This window comes from Canis lupus, chromosome 22 (assembly GCF_048164855.1).
Source record: "Canis lupus baileyi chromosome 22, mCanLup2.hap1, whole genome shotgun sequence".
Classification (NCBI taxonomy): Eukaryota; Metazoa; Chordata; class Mammalia; order Carnivora; family Canidae; genus Canis; species Canis lupus.
In genome coordinates this window covers 51,393,918-51,413,205 of record NC_132859.1, presented here as the reverse complement: position 1 = coordinate 51,413,205, position 19,288 = coordinate 51,393,918, and the positions used below count along the sequence as shown (strand labels likewise).

Here is a 19,288-nt window from a genome sequence, read left to right as displayed (position 1 = left end):
GAGTGACAAGCCCCCACCCTCGCCTTTAGCAGAAGGCCCTGCAGGTCCACACCTGCTCTGCAATGACCAGGCAAGGCTTCGCCAGGCCCAGGACAAGGCTGGGGAGGCCCAAGCTCCCACAGCTAACTGACGGTGAGGACCTGAGCAGGGAACTGAGTACAGAGGCAAACTGGGCTTCAGAACCATAGGCAAAGGAAGGACCCTCCACGGGATGCCTGGGTGGCTCAGCACTTCAGTGTCTGCCTTCAGTTCAGGTGGTGATCCCAGGGTCCTGGGATCGAGTCCTGCGTCGGACTCCCCGCAGGAAGCCTGCTTCTCCCTCGGTCTGTCTCTGCCCTGTGTGTGTCTCTGCCTCTGTGTGTGTGTGTGTGTGTGTGTGTGTGTGTGTGATGAATAAATTAAATCTTAAAAAAAATAAAAATAAAAAGGAATGACCCTCCATATTGTGCCCCAACCTGGGATGACCCAGAGGAATCAAGGCTGCAGTGGACTGTTCTATAACTGGCCCATAAGGAGGAGCCCGGAACAAACACCCAGGTACAGTAGTGACTGGCAGGGCTCCACACACAGCCTCAGAGCTTTTATCACTCTTCACCAAGGACTTCTTCCAAAGTCACAGGCAGAAGTGCCAATGGAATGCCCAGCCCCAGCAGCCCTCCACAATGAGTCAAGGGTTGGAATGTAAATAACCCCACTCCCCCCACCCCAGGAGCCTATCCTGACACATGTGTCTCCATCACCCCCAGGGTTCCCTGGAGAACTGAGCTCCAGGAACCATCTGTGGAAGCTGGTCTGGTGGATTCCCCTTGCCCAGCCCCACTCCCCACCACCCTCTAGCAGTTCCCAGGACTACCTCCCAAATGAACTGGCTACCCCTGACCTTTCATTTCAGGGTCTGCTTCTGTGGGAGCCCTGACTGAGGCACCCATCTCCTTCAGCTTTTCAGTTGGAAAAGTACCCTCTAGCAACATATTCTTTCTTCATCCCAAGGGACCTAGAGAGGACATGCCCTCAAAGGCCACCTAAGAATTCTCTCAGCCCTTGGCTGGGTCATCTAAGGGTCAGAGGCGTACTCTAGAGTGCTTGGAGCACCCAGGGCAGTGTCATCGAGCTCTGTATGCCAGGGGACCTCAGCTGTACACTCTGCTCCTCAGCCTTGGCCATCGGTCACCCTGGGGAAACGAAATCAGCTGGGCAGCCTGTCCGAGACCATCGTGGCCTATATCCCAGGTGCTGACACTGGACCAGGTAAACTCCCTATGGGGCAGGAAGGGAGATGATTCATCAGGTAGAAAGAGCCCAGCCTCAAGGGGATGACAGACAAAGAAAGCTCAGGACCCTCCAGGAGAAAGCAGTGGCCCCAGCCCATCCTGCGTGTTAGAACTGCATTCTGTGGACTATAGCCCTCTGCAGCTTCCCATGGCACATGCCTAGCTTTTGGCACTCATTTGTCTGAGGCTTTCCACCCAAGCAGTTGTCCAGGGCAGGAACCTCTGTGTATATACCTAGTTCCTAGGAGGTGCTTGGAAGCATGTCTCACTCTGTGGTTCTCCCTGAAGCTGGGTGATGGGTACAGGGTGTGTGCACAGCATCAGGCCAGATCAGCATGACACTTTATCTGGGAAGCTCTGATTTTACCAACCTGGTTTTTGAGCTGGTATTAGCATCTGCCTTCATTTATTGCTCCCATAGCCAATTACCACAAACTTAGGATCTCGAAAACCCCATATTTTAGTGCACAGTTCTCTAGTCCAGGTGAGTTTGGTAGGGTTCTTTTCTTGGAGTTTCATGTTTAAAATCAAGATGTGAGAGAGCAGAGCTCTTATCTGGAGGCTCTGGAGAAGAGTCTGCTTCCGAGCTATTCAGCGTTGGCAGAACTCAGCTCCATATTACTTTAGGACTAAAGTCCCCATTTCCTCATTTCCCTTGCTGTTAGCCAAGGGTCATTCTCAGCCTTTAGAGCCACCTACATCCCCTAGCTTGTGACCCCCTTTATCATCAAAGCCAGTAAAGGCAGATCAAGTCCTTCTCATGCTCTGATCTCTCATTCTGCCACATGTCCTCTGCATCCAGCCAAAGTTCTTTGATTTCCAGGGCTTACATAATTAGATATCCAGGGCTCACCTGGATAATCTCCCCCATTTTAGGGCTCATCCCATTCACCAAGCCCTTTTGCTGTGTAAGGTAACACAGTCCCAGATTTGGGGGGATTAGGGTTTGGACATCCGTGGGGGCCATTCTTTGCACCCATCCCCCAAGCCCCTCAGAATCATTCTCTGGCCCTCCACCCTCCCCCACCATATTGCCCTCTCTCTTCACTTCTCACACACCCTAAAGCAAGAGAGAAGATAAAAGTGAGGGGAGTGGTCAGAGACTGAAAGCCAGGCCAGGGGACAGAAACTCTAGAATAGAACATATTGACTGAGGTGGCTGCCTAGCTCATGATGAGACCGTGGTGGCCATGCTCACATTCCCCTCTCCCCCTCCCAGTGACGGATCAAAGAGTTGCAAATTCTTTCATCTAGTCTCATACTACTTCTTAAGGAGAAGTAGGGTCTTGATCTCCTCCCCTTGAATTTAGAATGATCAGACTGGTTGGACCAATGGAGTATGGCAAAAATGACACTGTGTATTCTGGACCTGGACTTTAGGACAACTGGCAGTTTCTACTTCCATCCTTTTGGAACCATAAGCCACTCATGTAATGAGTCTGACTGCCTGAGGCTGTTCGAGCTAGTCATGTGAAAAGACTAGATGAAAAGAGGTGCTTGGCAGTCGCCAACCATGCAAGCCAACCCAGCTTATGTCCCAGATATCATGGAGCAGAGAAAAAACATTCCCACTAAGCCCATCCGATTCCTACCCCCACAGAATCATGAAATATAACAATAAAATTTATTGTTTTAAATACTAAGTTTTAGAGTAGTTTGTTACACGGTATTAAAAAACCAAAACACTCCCCTTGTTGACCCAAGAGAATGTAAACACCTGTCCCAACAGAGCCTAGTCCCCAGAAACTGACATCTGAATAGCTGGATGTAGAGGGCTGTCAGGGTGCGTAAGAACCTCTTAATTGCAAAGTTCTAGAGAAAAGTTATAGAAGTTTCCCCTGCTGAGGGCCTCAGCACTGACCTGGCCCCTGTCCTTCTGTGGCCTTGTTGTTCAGGGTTCCTGAAGTTCTGGGATCTGCTCTAGCACCCAGCTACTAAATATCCAGGGCCCACTGCTTTTGCTTGTTTTAAAGAATCTTAACAGAAAAACTTGGCAGCCGTGACCAATGTCATCAAGAGAAGAAAGCATCAGCCTAGCATAATGTTAAAAGCATGAACTCTGATGGCAGAATGGGCTCAAATGCTGATTCTGTCAGTAACTAGCAATGTGACCTTAGGCAAGTCACTTAACTGGTTGCTCTGTGCCTTGGTTTCCTCATCTTCAAAAACAGTAGCCTCCCAAAGAAGAAAAGCCCAGGAGTAGATGGTATCACTGGTGAATTCTACCAAACATTTAAAGACAAATTAACATCAATCCTCAAACTCTGTCCAAACACTGCAGAGGAGGAAACACTTTCTAACCAATTCTGCATGGCCAGTATTACCTTGATACCAAAGCCAGACAAACGTATCACAGGAAAAAAAAAAAAAAAAAAAGAACTACAAACCAATACCCCTTATGAACACTGATGTAAAAATCCTCAACAAAATGCTAACAAACTATATCCAGCAGCATAGTAGCAGGATTACACATCATGACCAAGTGGGATTTATTCCTGGAATGCAAGAGTGGTCTGGCACATGAAAATCAAGGACAGATATACAGAGCATAGGAATGGAATAGAGAACTCAGAAATAAGCCCTCACATATATGGCAAATTAGTCTTGACAAAGTGCCAAGGGTAACAGGCTCTTCAACAAATGGTGCTGGTACCACTGGATACCCACAGGCAGAAGAATGATGTTGAACCTCACACCATATACAAAAATTAACTCAAAATGGATCAAAGACCTAAAAAGTTTAAGACTATGAAATTCTCAGAAGAAAACACAGAGACAAATCTTCATGACACTGGAATTGGCAATATATTCCAAAACCACAAGCAACAGAAGAAAAAATGGATGACCCAGACTTCATCATTAAAAACTTTTCTGCATCAAAGAACACTACTGAGAGAATGAAAAGACAACAAAAGAATGGGAGAGATAATTCCAAATTATAAATCTGGTAAAATTCTAGCATCTAGAATACAGAGAGAACTCTTACAACTCAACAACAAAAAAGACAAACAACCAATTTAAAAATGGACAAAGGACTTAGACATTTCTCCAAAGAAGACGTACAAAAGGAGAAGCACATGAAAAGATGCTCAATATTAGTCATTAGAAAGGCAAATCAAACCCACAATGAAATAGCACTTCATACCTACTAGGATGGCTATAATTTTTCTTTTAAAAGTGAGATAATAAGCATTGATGAGGGCAGCCCAGGTGGCTCAGAGTTTTAGTGCCCCTTCAGCCCAGGGTGTGATCCAGGAGAGCAGGGATTGAGTCCCATGTCGGGCTCCCGCATGGAGCCTGCTTCTCCCTCTGCCTGTGTCTGCCTTTCTCTCTCTCTCTCTTTCTCTCTCTCTGTCTCTCATGAATAAATAAAATCTTTAAAAAAAAAAAAAAAAAAAAAAAACAAGCGTTGATGAAGATTTAAAGAAACTGTAACCCATCATACATTGCTGGTGGGAATGTACAACAGAGCAACTTGGGAAAACAGTTTTGCAGTTTCTCACTAACTTAAATATAGATTTACCGTGTGTGCCAGCAATTCCAAGCCAAAGTATATGCATGAAAAACTGAAAGCAAGTGTTCTCATGAATGTTCACAGCAACTCTATTCAGAAGAGCCAAGAAGTATTAACAAGTCAAATGTCTATCAACAGATGAATGGATAAACAAAACATGGTATACCTAACACAATAAAATTTTATTTACAGAAAATGAAATGAAGCAATGATACGTTGTAAGTAGTCAAAAAAGTCATATACAAAAGGCCACAAACTGTATGAGTTCATTTATATGAAATATCCAGAATATGCAAACCACTTCACATAGAAAGCAAATCAGTGGTTGCCAGAAGCTAGGTGGAGGGGGAAATGGGGAATACCTGCTTAATGGGTATGAGATGTCCATTTGGAGTGATGAGAAAGTTCCAGAATAGACAGTGATGATGACTGCACAACATTGTGAATGTGCTTAATGCCATTGAACTATACACTTTAAGATGATTATAGCTGTCAGAAAAAGTGGGGGAAGGGAAAAATAGAGTACTGTCGCCTATCATACTTATGAAGACTAGCTTTAAGTTAAGTTAAGTTAAAAGGGATGACTTTGGCAAAGTGCTTAGAACAGTGCCTGGCACATAGTAAGTTTTACAAAGTTGAGAGAGAGAGAGAAAGAGAAATGAGTGACAACACCAACCCTTGAAAGTGGAGGGAGAGATATAGAAAGGGAGTGGAAAGAAGGTGGTCAGCCCGGGTCTGAGAATTCTGCCCTTTAGCTCTGTTCACCACCCAAAGGCAAGTCTTCAGTGAGACACAAAAAATTCCCAATGGTCCCTAAAAGCACCCTTCTTGGTGATGCAGCTCAGGGGACTCTCTAATATCTCAGTGAGCAGGGGTCAGACCTTGAAGACATGGGGTCACCATCTAGACACTCAGCCCTCCCACATCAAAGAAAAGGAAGGAGACAATATTGTTCTGGACACTGTCCAGGAAATTCTCACCTACCTGCAGACAGAAATCCATAAGGATGCACTATAAGCCCCCATACCTGACTCCAGGCCTCCGGGAATGGTCCACCCCACCCTCCCTCATGATGGAAGGCTTCTAGCTGTTGACCTGTGAGACCTTCCCCATACATTCCCAGCCTCATCTCCTCCCACACATTTCTTCCCTCCACCACAGCCATGCCAGCCTCCTCCCACCAATCAGCTGGCACCTATGCTGTTCCCTCCACCTGGAATCTTCCATCTTCCTTTCCTTCTTCACCTAGTTAATCCAGTGCCATCAGATCTCAGTTCACAAAAAAAGAAAAAAAGTCTCAGTTCACAGAACAAATGCTCATTCAGCCATGTCCCTGTCCCTGGTGGTATCTGCCATTTGTCTGTGTGATCTGTATTAACGTCTGTCTCCACTCTAAATCCCTGATGGCCAGGCCCAAGGAACAAAGGCCAAGGGCCTCCAGGTTTCTCCCTCCCTCCCAAAGGCTCACCATCATTGATCCTCCCAGCCAAGGACTCTGCACTGAAGCCAGCAAAGACAACGGTGTGGACGGCTCCAATCCGGGCACAGGCCAGCATTGCAGCCACCGCCAGTGGGGAAACAGGCATGTAGATGGCCACACGGTCCCCTCGACGGATTCCATGTCTCTTCAGCGTGTTGGCCAGGCGGCATGTGGTCTCCAGCAGTTCCCTGAAGCATAAGGAAAGAGGCCATCAGAGATGGAGAGGGCCAAACCGCAGAGCAGCTCAAGGCGGCATCATTCTGCAAACAAGCCCTGTACCCCAGCCGGGCCGGGAATGAAGCAGGCACCCAAGTGCTTGTCGCCGGGCGAGCTCTCTTCCAGAAGATAATGTTCTCAAGTTCGCAGGTGGCAGTGACGGAGATCCACGGGCCCTGCTTGGTAGGTGGCCGGAGCCTCAGGCATCACAGCCCTCAGACTTCTGGAAGCGTCCGCCCTCAAGGGTGATCTCCTAAGTCAAGTGGGGAAGGAGGGGTCACGGGGAAGTAAGACCCCAGTTTTCCGAGCCGGCACAACCCAGTGGCACCAAGGAGGCTGCAGCTGCGAGGTCCTGGCTTATGCCACAGACTTCTCAAGTCTGCGCGGCCAGTGAGTCAGAGGGAAGACCCGCGGCGCGACGACCACCGCCCCCCAGCGCCGAGGAGCGGGCAGCGAGCGCACCCCCCTGCGCGGGCGGGGGCGGGGCGGGCCGGGCCGGGCGGGGCGGGCCGGGCGGGGGCGGCCACGCCCCACACCCACCCGCCCCACCTCTCCGGTCCCCGTGGCCCCGCCTCCACCTCCCAGCCGGGCCAGCGGATTGGCTTCCGGGTTGGCACGTGACCCAGCCCAGCCCAATCGGAGCCAAGGACAGTCCACGGCCGACCCCGGAAGGGCAGACGGGAGGCGGCGCCGCGCCCGTGCCGAGCCCCGGCCGCGAGCAGAGCCGACGGGAGGGCGGGCGCCCCGGGGAGCGCGACGCCGGGTTCTGCGTCCTCACGGCTGCCCCGGGGCTGTGCGGGCAATCAGTCGTTTTGCCTTGTTTGCTGCAACGCGATTTTGATTTGTTATCTGATGACGGAACTACCATGGGAAGGAAGGCCGGCTGCAGGGGCCGGGCGGAGAGGCCCGGCTCGAGCAGCCCGCGCAGCCCGACCGCCCCCGGCCCCGCCCCCCGCCCCGCCCCGCCAGGCTCCTCGCCGAGGGCCGCGTGCGCCGGCGTCGCCCCGGAGGACCGCCCCGCTCGGCAACAGTCGCCCCGAGGCAGCGGCCGGATGGAACTCACCGCCACCCTGTCCCGGCGGAGACTCCGGGGGCCTCTGCTCCTGCCCCACGCCGCCCTGCGAGGAGACCTGTGCAAACCAGGGAGGGCACAAGGGCAGCCTGCACTGCGCCTCGCGACCCCTGCACACGCCGGCTCCTGCAGGCCCCTCCTCCCTCCTGCGGGGCGGCCCCTCCTCCAGCTCTCAGCCGCCGCCCGGCACCCCGCGCACCGCGTCCTGAGTGTGTGCTGAAGAGCACAGCCCCAACACCAAAGCCCCCAGAGTTCGGCGCCCAGAACACTCGCGGTAGCCCGGGGAAGCAGGTTGGGGCAGCCCATGCCCGCACTGAGGACGCGGCGATGGTGGAGGACGCAGGTCCAGGGCAGGCCCGATTTCCATAGCTAAGGATGCAAGCCTCTGGGCAGGGCTCTGGGAGACGGAGGCTTGAATGTGTGTTGCTCAGCGCTGACGGGATTCAGCGCTTCTTCTTAGACCAAGGCCGCAGTCAGAAGTCAAGGAACAAATAGGAACTGTCTAGACAGAGCATCCTGGGTGAGTCTTCTACAGTAGCTGCATTAAATGTGGCAGCTGGCCTTTCTCAACAGCCATGTGATCATCTGAGACAGCAGGTGCCATGCATCTTGTGTACCTGTCTCACATGTTCAGGAGAAGCATCACCTACCCAAGACCCTGCCAAACATTCAGTAGGTATTATCTTTCCCAACAGATCTCTTTGTCATCATTTTCTAAAATTATAAAAATCATTTCTAAAATCACATAGCTGACTGGTAGGTTCCTAAGATGTTAAAGATTCCCTTCCAGACACCATGGGGATGAGAGGGAACATATCCTCCAGGGCCACGGCTCCAGCTACAGAAATGAAGGCACATGCACAAAAGTGTGAAGGGGATTTATCACCTCAGCTTGGTGTTGAGGGCAGCAGGGAGAACTTTCTGGACAGGTTGGCTGCAGTGAGGAGTAGCAAAGGAGCAGAGGGGAAAGAATGGTGATTTTCCCCCACAGTGGCAGTATTTGCCCCACTACTGTAGGGCAGTTGAGCAATTGCCCTGGAGCAGGGTCTGGCAACCAAGCTGAGGCAGCCCATGAGTTCCCTGGAGGATCGAGAGGTGTCAGCATGTGCTGGACCTGGAGCTGTGTCCAGTGGGTCCCATACTCTTGCTGCTACGTGCAGTGATTTCTGATAAAGAATTTGATCTGGGTAAATCTCCAAGCACACTCCCCTTGCTATCCACTCTGCCAGAGCCATAAACCTCAAAATCAAAGGGCTCCTTGAAGGTGAGGTCGTGCAGTCTCCCTTGAGGTCAAGAAATCTTGTTGCCACACTCTTGCCAACAGTGGTCCAACCTCTACTTAAGCATCATACTGCTGAAAGTCACCACCTCACAGGGCTGACTCTTGCTTTGTCATTTTAGCCCTAGCTCAGTCCTTTAAAGCTGGATAAATCAAATTTATCATTCAATGACAGTCCTTCGAACTTCTCAAGACCCCGTCACACCCCAAGAAGCCTTTCTTCTCCCAGTTCTCTCATCCAGCCATCCGTGACCCCACTTACTCTCTGCGTTACTAAATGTGCCCCCACATCCCCATGGTTTTTGTCTAGAGCAGGATATGGGTACCCAGGCCCTTGACCTCAACTGTACATTTAATAACGTAAATTAAGAACACATTGATTCCTCCACACTTTTGCCATTGGAAAATATGGTCAGCAAACCTAGGTCTTCAACTCATTGAAAAATAGATGTTATTTGAGCAATCCTATCATTCCACATAATCAAAAACTGTTCAAAAGCATGTTCTTGGATACTTGTGACCTCTCAATGACTCCCCACAAAAAAAAAGACTCCCACAAACTGAAACGCTACTATTTCTGTATCAAAAAGATAATGCAGCCACTCGGAGGCTAGTGCTTTGGGCTGTCACTACAGGAAATATTGGCTTCCTCCTGATTACAGGGTCTTCCCAAGGGATGGTACCTTGCAGCTTTCTGAGAAATGATCTTACTGAAGTGGGTTAGAGTCGTATTTTCAAGTGCAAAGAAAAAAAGTAACATTTGTTAGTCTAGGACTGAGTAAGATACCTAAGTTTGTCTGCATTGTAGACTCCTCAGGGCCAGACTTTCAATATGAACATATGCAGGTAATGTACACAAATACAGAAGTTTGGCATGGTGCTAATGAGGCTTCACAACATGCTGACTGGCCTTGGGTGAAGGGAAAAGACTTTCTATAGCCAACTATCAACATCGGCAGGGAAGAATGTTTATCCAATGCTAAAGACATAATCTGACCTCAAGTATTTGTAACCAGACACTTGTCATGTCTCATCAGTATAAAGGCCCCTGGCCCTGCTCAGTCCAAAACAGGACATAGCTGGAAATAGAGTTCAGAAGAAAGACAGGAAGATATACACTGGTATTTATTTATCTGTACTCTAATCAAAACTTTTTGCATGGTTATCGTTCAAAAGTATCTTTCCCTCCTAGCCATTTCCCGATGACAGCCCAGGGAAGTAAGATAAGCCGCATGTGCATTCGTGTGTGCATGTGTGTTTGTGTGTGAATTCTATTTAAGAAATAAATTGGAGGATCCCTGGGTGGCTCAGTGGTCTAGCGCCTGCCTTCAGCTCAGGGCATGATCCTGGTCTCCCGGGATCAAGTCCCACATCGGGCTACCTGCAAGGAGCCTGCTTCTCTCTCTCCCTGTGTCTCTGTCTCTCTGTATGTCTCATGAATAAAAAATAAAATCTTAAAAAAAAAAAAGAAAGAAAGAAAGAAATTGGGAATACATGATTTGTTCACTTTCTACAATTACTCTGGCTCTTAGTTTTCATTAAATAAATACCACCTTCATTGCCCAGATATCTACTCTGCTAAGTACAAGATCTTCTTGGGCAGGGATTTGGGGGTTATTGCCTTCTCCCTAGGGCCTGCAGCTGAGCCTAATTCATAGAAGGCTTGATAAATATTTGTTGAATGAATGGGAATAGCAGATAAGCGAGCAATGACAAGAACTCTGGCAGGCACAGGACTCCTCAGGCCCGTGCTCTCACCGTGAGCGCCTGTCCACTCTACAGACACCTTTTTCTCCCTGCACTGAGAGAGGCAGAGAGGGCGAGGCTGACGATCATAGCAGCATCACACAGGCAGGAAAATGTCCTACCCCTTTGACAGCAGATGAGAGGGACCACTCCTACTGATAAACCACCCACAGCTACCTTTCTCCTAGTTTCTTGTGCCAATGAGGGAAATAAACCCATGTGATCATGTTGATACTGTGACTGTAAGGCCTGTGACAGACACAAAGCATTTCAGAGTCCCTGCTTTCTCCAAGCTTGAGTGCTGACAGAAGAGGGGTTAACTCCAGGACCTAGGTGCAGAACCTGAAAGGCCACTCATCTTGCTTCTATGCAGTTCAGTATTTTCTTCAGCAAGCCACTTCTGGAAGATGGGGTAGTAAAGAGGAAGCAGAACAAAGCAGGAAGGCCCCTTTCTCACACGGGGCTTGCATGGAGGGCCAAGCAGGGCACATCGAAGTAGCAGTCACACGGAGCCTTTCTTGTAATCAGGATGGAGGAGAACAGGAGAGAGGATGGGGCTGGGCATGGCCTCTCCCCTCATGATTCCATGTTTGGCTCCACATTGAGGACCACCTGCCCAAGAATACACCTCACTAGGCATATTCAGGTTGAACGACTCCTCCTAAGGCTTTCTCTCCTGCTCTGACAAAACCCTATGCAGTTGACCTCTAGACAAACTCCTGAGGAATTGAAGTAAGATCAGACTTGAAAAAAGTCCTGTCCTGATTAATGTCTGATTTCCCCTCAGACCTCAGCACTTGGCCTCCCACCCAAGTCTTGTCTCCAGAAAAGTTCTTCCTTTCCAGGCCCAGAGCCCAGCTCACAACACTGAGGGAGCCAGATGCCAGGCTGGCAGCACTGGACAAGACTGGTCCTGGACACGAGCCCAGAAAACAGCTGGTGCCCTGGCAGGACATTCATCCACTAGCCGGCCAGGCTTGTTTACTTCCCGGGGAAAGCCACAGAAGTGATGTCCTTCCCCTGGTGGATTCTGGAGCAGGGTGTAGATTTTAACTTTCTAAAAACATTCCCTTTTCCCTAGTTAAAAAAAAAAAAAAAAAAAAAGCCACTGCATGTTTTTCAGGTCCCACTCCACGTTGACCCGTCCCATGTGGCCCAGCAGGTCCTTCTACATTGCTCCAAACAAACCCACTGGGCAGCAAGGGAAACAGCAGGACTTGGGGCAACAGAGCTCACATGGAGACTTTCAAACCAGACACGAGCTAGGGGTTGCTCTATTTCCAAACTTTACTGTGAATCCACAGAACATTCCAAATTCACACACAGAGGCAAGTAAGCAAGGAGACACAGCCACCCAGTGAGAATCCAGAGGCTACAAGAATTTGGTGCAATTGCCTCAGGCCAAAGTGGTTTCCTGGTCTCTTGATAGCAGCTTAGAGAAACTGCTAAAAAGAAAAGGAGGTCCTGCCAAATGTTTAACAACCAATTTTCCCGGGGGAAAAAAAGCCCTGATTTATGGCATTTGCCAATTATTGTAGTATGAATATTCCCTCTGTGGAGGATTTCCAGCTACCAACATGACTTACTGACCAACTGAGCAAGGGACTGAGAGGACAAGCCCCTTTGACAGCAGAACCAACCTCATGAGCCCTCAACACCCTAAAAGCTGCCTGTGACCCCCATTAAGGCTGTCCTTAAAGGTTATGTCACCTGTTTCCTTCGTAAAACTGTTGATGGGATGTGCACTGGGTGTTATATGTTGGCAAATTGAATTTAAATGTTAAAAAATGTTTAAAAACTTATTTAATTAACTCAATAATTGTGCATTCAATAAACAAATGATTGCTAATAGAAATTTAAATTGTTTGGAAGGAGGAGAGTAGCAAAATGCACACCCCTTTCATGCCACCCAAGCTTTCTCCTTTTCCAAGGCCTTGGTCCCCCTGACCCTGGGTTCAAGGCGGAGCGCTCTGTATGAATTCGGCAATTGGACTTCCTGAGGCTCTCTCCACAGGTGCATGTGCTCCCTGGCAGCCCTGTCACTGGGGCAACTGCAGTTGGCACAGTGCAGCCCCTCTCTAAGGCACCTGCCCCAGGACACTGTACTACATTCCAGGTTTCCTACCCCTTCTGAAGGACACCTTCTGGCAGTTCCACAAAAGCACCCCCGTTTGCACCAGCTCCTAACATGCCAAAGACCTCCTCATGTAGAACTTTGGGCTGGATAAATATCCCACAAATAGTAGGCATTAGTCCTAAAGCCCAGCAAAGGAACAGGCTTATGATGTGAAGTTAGGAAAGTGCTTTTGGAAAATAGCCTGGCCTGCAATGACTCCACATCTGGTTGGGCCGACCTGGGTGGAAGGACTGAGTGACGGAGGAGAGATCAGAGCCTACTATCTAGAGTAGACCTTGAGCAGCTGTGGTGCACATGGGAGTGACTGCTGCACCAGGAGGAAGGACCATGAGCCCACCCCTCACACATACATACACACACACACACACACACACACACACACACACACAACCCACCCCAAGTGCCTGGGACCCGGGTAGTAACAGGCCCGGTACTCACACTGCTCCAGTCAACCGCCCAGGAGTGGAGCAGAATCGGGTCTGCAAACCCACCCTGCATAGACCTGCCTGAGGTCGTCTGCCCTTCTCTCACTCAGCATCTGTTTGAGCCTCCTGGGAACACACCCACCACCTTGGACGCCTCACACCTGGGCTGCTGCGTGCGACTCAGCTTGTGCCAGATAGCTGCACTTGAGGAGCAGGTGCAAGGTGGGCTGTGCGTTGCTGCAGCTTAGGAGGGCTGGGGTTACCTGGAGAGATTCCATTTGCTGCAAAGATGTCAAGAGAAAGCCGAGCACCTGAACCAGCAAAACAGTGGTTTCCTGGCAGAGGCCCTGCACACCCTGTTCTGAGAACTCCGCAGTGCTGCGGGGTTTCTTGAGTCCATATCGATTGTGCCAGAGTAGGTGCGGGGAGTCCACCCAAAGGCTCTGTAAGCACTCTGTGTAAGCATCCTTTCTGCTTAAAAGAGTGTCTCTGACTTCCCTTTTCTATAGCTGAATCCTGCAGACACATTCCCCCTGACAGGGCAGGCAGCTGTGTTACTGGAGATGTGTTTTCAAACCAAGTTCCCAGAATGCCCGGGGAGATCTTGACTTAGCGCTGAGCTTACTGTTGCAAACCTCCCCAGGAGACTAGGGCTCCCCCGAGCTGGCAATCACTGTGTTAGCTGCTTCCTGAGCCACGCATCACTGATGTGTGGAGAGCACACAGAATTTCTGAGGTTGCCTGCATCCCTGCCTGCCCTCTTCCAAATTCCATGTCCTTGTCACCTCATTCACTCAGTCAAAGCTCCTTTCCCCGAAACCTCATCTAAGTAGTACCAGCAGGGAGAACGGGCAGGTGTTGGATCAAGTGAGTGTCACCTTATTTGCCAAAGGCTCAGAAACCTCACTCCAGGCCAAGTGGAAGTTTATCTGGACTTGTTGATGGGAAATTGTCAAGCCTCTCACCCAACCTAACCCACTGCTATTACCACATTCCGATCAGGTGCAAGACAGGCCTGGGGGGAACAGGCAGGACAAAGAATGAAGGATGAGGGAGTGCCAGCCCAAGATTCCCCTTCTGAGAAGCAGCCAGCACCCTTCTGGCACCCCTTCCTCTGGCACCCACGGTGTCCCCCACCCTGGCCTCTAAGGTGCTCCAATGCCCAGAGCGCCCGGTAAGTACTCTGCTTCCTGCTCCTCACTGTCCCACAGTCCCAGCACGACTCCACAGCTCTCAGCCCCACCTCCTTCTGCAGCTGACCCTTGTCCCTCTTCAAGGCCACCTAGAGCCTGCCAGCACTGACGAGCCGCCTCCTCCCTGGCTGAGGTTAGCACTTCATGTGTGTCTGCTTATGCAGAGGGTGGGAGCAGACAACTAAACACAGCGTCCTGGTTAGTGAAGGACTGTTGTCTGCACACAGCAGTTTACCCTCTCCACACAGCACCAGGAGGCACCAGGAGGCACCAGGAGCCACCAGGTATCCGGCCTTTCACCAAGTTAGTGCTGCAGAGCACTTACACTGTCACCTCCGCCCTCCCGGGATGGGAAGGGAAGACTCAGGTTCCTCGGTACATTGACTAGAGTCACACAAACCTGAACTCAAACCACATTTTTGACCTTTCCAACTGGGTGAGCTTGAGGACCCCAGAAGTTTGCTGGGCATCGGGTCCTGGGCTTTAAAACCAAGTATGACCATGAACGTGAGCTGCGAGCATCAGTGTCAGCTCCTGGCCAGTGGGCTAGCAGCTGCCCCCAGATAGCAGGCTCAGGTCCGGCTCCTGGAGGAGAGGGTTGGGACACCCTATTGTGCAGGACGGTCACCAGGAATCTTCCCAGAAGTTGTTGCTGGTGCCCTTTCTTCTAGGTAGGCAGTGGACAGAGGGGTCCAGCCTGGCCAGCCCTGGAGGCTGGTGCTGTGCTGAGCACAGGAAGGGGCCACCTGGGGCACATCCACATGCCTCTTCTCAGCCCTGCAGGGACAGGGTGCCCAGACACCAGCACTATCCGGGCTGCCTTGCTGGGGACTGCCATGGGCAGGGGCATGTGTGCCTGCCAGCCAGGAGCCAGGCATCCTCAACCTCCCCAGGGACCCAGCCTGCTGGAGGCCCGCTCCCATCTAGCTGGGCATAGATTTTCAGCTCTGTGTCAGACAGCATGTTTAACCTCATGGTGACATTTCCCTTCTGTGTCTACCTAGCATAATAAGAGGAGGAAATGGGTACTTGCAGGGAGACGGGGCAGGTACGAAGGTGCACCCAACCCCCAGCCTGGGCCTGATGAGCACTTCTGGACAGGTGAGGACATCCAACTGCTGCCCTCTGTGCCCACAGCATTGCCCTGCTGAGAACCATGTAGGGTAGGCCACGGGACACCACAGCACTACCACAGTGAAGCTATGAGTCAGGTTTTTCCCACTGTCTTGAGCCTCTAGCAACAGAAAGTTAAAAAACAGGACCACAGGGAATCCCTGGGTGGCTCAGCGGTTTAGTGCTGCCTTTGGCCCAGGGCATGATCCTGGAGTCCCGGGATCGAGTCCCACGTCGGGTTTCCGGCATGGAGCCTGCTCCTCCTTCTACCTGTGTCTCTGCCTCTCTCTCTCTCTCTCTCTCTCTCTGTGTGTGTCTCTCATGAACAAATAAATAAATCTAAAAAAAAAAAAAAAAAAACAGGACCACAACGCCTAGTCCTAGAAGACTCTTCTAGCTGTGGCAGGAAAGTTATCCCCAGTCCTCAGGAGCAGGCACCGAGCCCCTCCCAGCCTACCCCTCAGCTCCCCTCCCTCTCCTACCCCAGGGCCCACACTGTGCCGTCACCAGGCAATGCCCCTCCATCTCCCACAGTGCAGCCAGCCCCCAGATAGCCCCTGTACAGCAGGAGAGAGTGCACAGAAGCAGGGATCCAGCTCCAAGGGAGGCGTTTGCTTACATGCTTGCTGGGGGTAAACCTCTGCCACTGTTTGTCCCCAAAAAACTATCGGAAGGGTCCCCATCAGGGAAGTTTCCCTGGCCCTAGACACTCTTGAGGTGAGTCATTCCTGCTGCAGTCCCAAGATTTGGCCATTCTAAAATATAAAATTCCAAGAGAGTTATCTGATCCAAAAGAAGGACAAGAAGGATAAGTGATCATATATAGAAAGATTCAAAACACTTCCCAGTTTCACCACCGGGAGCCAAAGTCTTAAGGAAAGGTAAGTGTACAATCCAAATGACCCAAGGTTTCCACAATTCCTGGCAGTCAGCACACCGATTCCCAACCAAGTTTTGCAATCACAGTTACTCACAGGTCAGCAGGGGGAAGAGTGTATCTGGGCACCTCCCTCCTCTTAGTCAGGGAAGCCAGGACAGAGCACATGAGCTCACGGCCTCTGGCCTCTCCTCCTCCACCCCGAGGAGCCCACTGAGCAAACTGACTTTGCCCTGTGTGATGAATGGCTCTTGCCACAGGAAACCTCACTGATCACGGGGCTGTGTCACCCCAGAGCACCCCACTCAACCACCTCATTATGCCCATTAAGGATCCTTACCTTCAATTACCAATTATTTTAATGAAGGAGTTGCTCATTAAAATAATTAATTTGTGGATGAGGAGAAGAGCAAAGAACAAGGATCAGGCCCACGAGAAGGAGGAGGGGCTGCTTTTTAGCTGACTAGAGATCGTTCTCCAGAGGTAAAGTCCCTGCTCTGAAAACACCACCCCCAGCCTCGCAGCCCCAGCAGCCACAGAGCCACTCCATACCCTTCCCTCATCAGATCTGGAATCCTCGTCTTCCCAGGCCCTGTTCTGGGCTCTCATCCCCCATGTGCTGTTCCACACTCAGCCATCCAGCAGAGGACAAGCATGTTGCCATTTTGCAATGAGGAAACAGAGGGTCAGTAAGGTAGAGCGACTTGCTCAAGGTCACACACCGCCAGAACACAGAGCAGGCATAGAGCACAGCTTCCACCTCCACCCCCCCCACCCCCCACCACCTTACCCACAGTGCACTCACCTACCATTGCTCTGCTGTCTTCATCATCACACACACACACCCCTTCCTGTGCCTCTCAAAATCCAACCCTCCTCAGAACTTGCCAAAGCCTTCTCCAACTGGGTGCTCATGTGGAGACTTCCTGTTGCTGGGGCCCACAGGGACCCTCCTTTCTATGACACTCAGGGCCAAGGACACAAAAAAGGCTCTGTGGGAGGTGCCTCTAGGCTGCAGGCCTCCCCAGTTCCATGTGTGTTGATCAAGCTGCCCCAGAGGGAGAGGTACCCCAAAAGGCAGACCCCTCTTGTATTCTCTGAGAGCCCTCCACATTAGGCACCAGGCCATGTAGAGTCTCAGTAATACCCAGGGCCTGACCCAACGTGTCCAGAAAGAAAGCTGTCCCCTCTATGCCCACCCAGGGGTGCTGAGGCAGGCAGGGTAGAAGGAGGCCTGACATCCCCTCTGCTCCTCTGGACAGGGGTTCCTCGCTGTATACATCCCACCAGAAAGAAGCTGGAACAGCCACAGAAACCACCCCTTCCAGGGGCTTGACCCACACTGAAAACTATACTCAGTTCACATTGTGGGCACACCCGAGACTCCTGTCCTGTATGGTATGCCCTGTATGCCAGGCCCTATTGTACTATGTTGGTTGTGACTACCACACTGAGCCATGCCCGCTCCTGCTGGAACAGTGCTGATCTTAGCACTATTGAGGGACCATCATTTTATAGCTGGGGACTGTGAGGCCCAGAGTGACAGGCCTCAAGTCACAGAGCTGACCAGGGCTAAAATTTGGTCTTAAGCTTAATTTCTGGGATCAAGTTCAAGTTCAGACCTCTTTTTGGAGCACTCAGACAAAAGATGAGCGAAGCCTTGGTAAATACTCCAAGGAAGACACCCACAACCTACCGTCAGCTCTGTTTCAGGGCACCCACAGACAAACCAGCCATGGGGCCTCCATCGGCTCCACGCCATGTCCAGCTTGAAAATCCCTAGCCCAGACCTCCAGGCTCCAGGGAGACAGTAGTCTGCCACATAATCTACCTAGTACCCCACCACCAACTTCCCAAGGACAAGAATTTGTGTTTCTCTGCATCCCCACCTCGAAGGGCCCCTAGAATCTATTTGAACTAGAGGTGAAGCATAATCTTCTAAAAAGGCACCACTGGAAGAGCACATGTGCACGGTCGGAAGGAGCAGCACCCAGGGTGCTATTGAGCCGCACAGCCTTGGGGAGCCACCCAGGTTATCTGTGCCCTGCCTGGCCTCTGCAGCCCCTGCCCTTGGAGGCCTCAGACCCGTAGGCCCAGCCTCAGGGGATGTAGGAGGGGCCCAGGGTTTGCAGTGTGCTTGCTCACGAGGCTAGAACAGCTTCCTCGGGCAAGCTCTGAACATACCTCTCTGGGCATTGGGCTGGGGCAGCCCTCTGGCCCCGGCTCCAGCCTCAGTTCACAGGCTGCCCTCTGCTCAACAGTTGATTGAGCAACAGCCTCAGCTCAACAGGCTGCCCTCTGCTCACAGTCCTCCTCCCAGAGCCCTGTGGCCAGCACTGGGCCCACCTTCGAGCTAAGTGCACTCCCCCAGCTTCCAGGCCTGTCTGGCAGGGTGCTCCTTGGAACCCATGCCAAGTGATAGCACAGAGGGAAGGAATTAGCGGGGCAGGCCATGGGGCTTCCCCGAGTTCCCAAATCCTGCCAGGCCTCCCCTTCCCAGTATTCAGAAGAGTGGAGTCTACTCACAGGCAACACGAGCCACAATTCCCAGAACAGGGGTCAGAGCCCTCACCACCATCCAAGAGCTTGTTTCCAAGGATGGACCCTAAACACAATGAGCAAGTTGTAGAAATGTGCCTTGAAAACGAGCACACTGGGCAGCCCTGGTGACGCAGCGGTTTAGCGCCGCCTTCAGCCCAGGGTGTGATCCTAGAGACCCGGGATCGAGTCCCACATCGGGCTCCCAGAAGCCTGCTCCTCCCTCTGCCTGTGCCTCTGCCTCTCTCTCTCTCTGTCTCTCATGGATGAATAAATAAAATCTTAAAAAAAAAAAAAAAAAACGAGCAACTTAAAACGTATGTGTATGAGTGTACATGGTGCCTTCATATATGTACCCACACATGTGTATGTGCACGAGTATGCCTGTGTCCGCTTAGACATGTGGTTAAGTGGTAGAGATTCTGGT

General features: G+C 51.2%; 1 protein-coding gene across 1 annotated transcript in view; it reads right to left on the bottom strand.

Annotated features, from left to right (window-relative positions):
- The window catches only part of ACSS1 (acyl-CoA synthetase short chain family member 1), a 58,462-nt gene that overhangs the window by 25,338 nt on the left and 13,836 nt on the right, over nt 1-19,288 (bottom strand). The window contains exon 3 of the mRNA XM_072793623.1: nt 6,254-6,453. Coding sequence (XP_072649724.1) covers nt 6,254-6,453 — 200 coding nt within the window. The remainder of the gene's footprint in view (nt 1-6,253; nt 6,454-19,288) is intronic.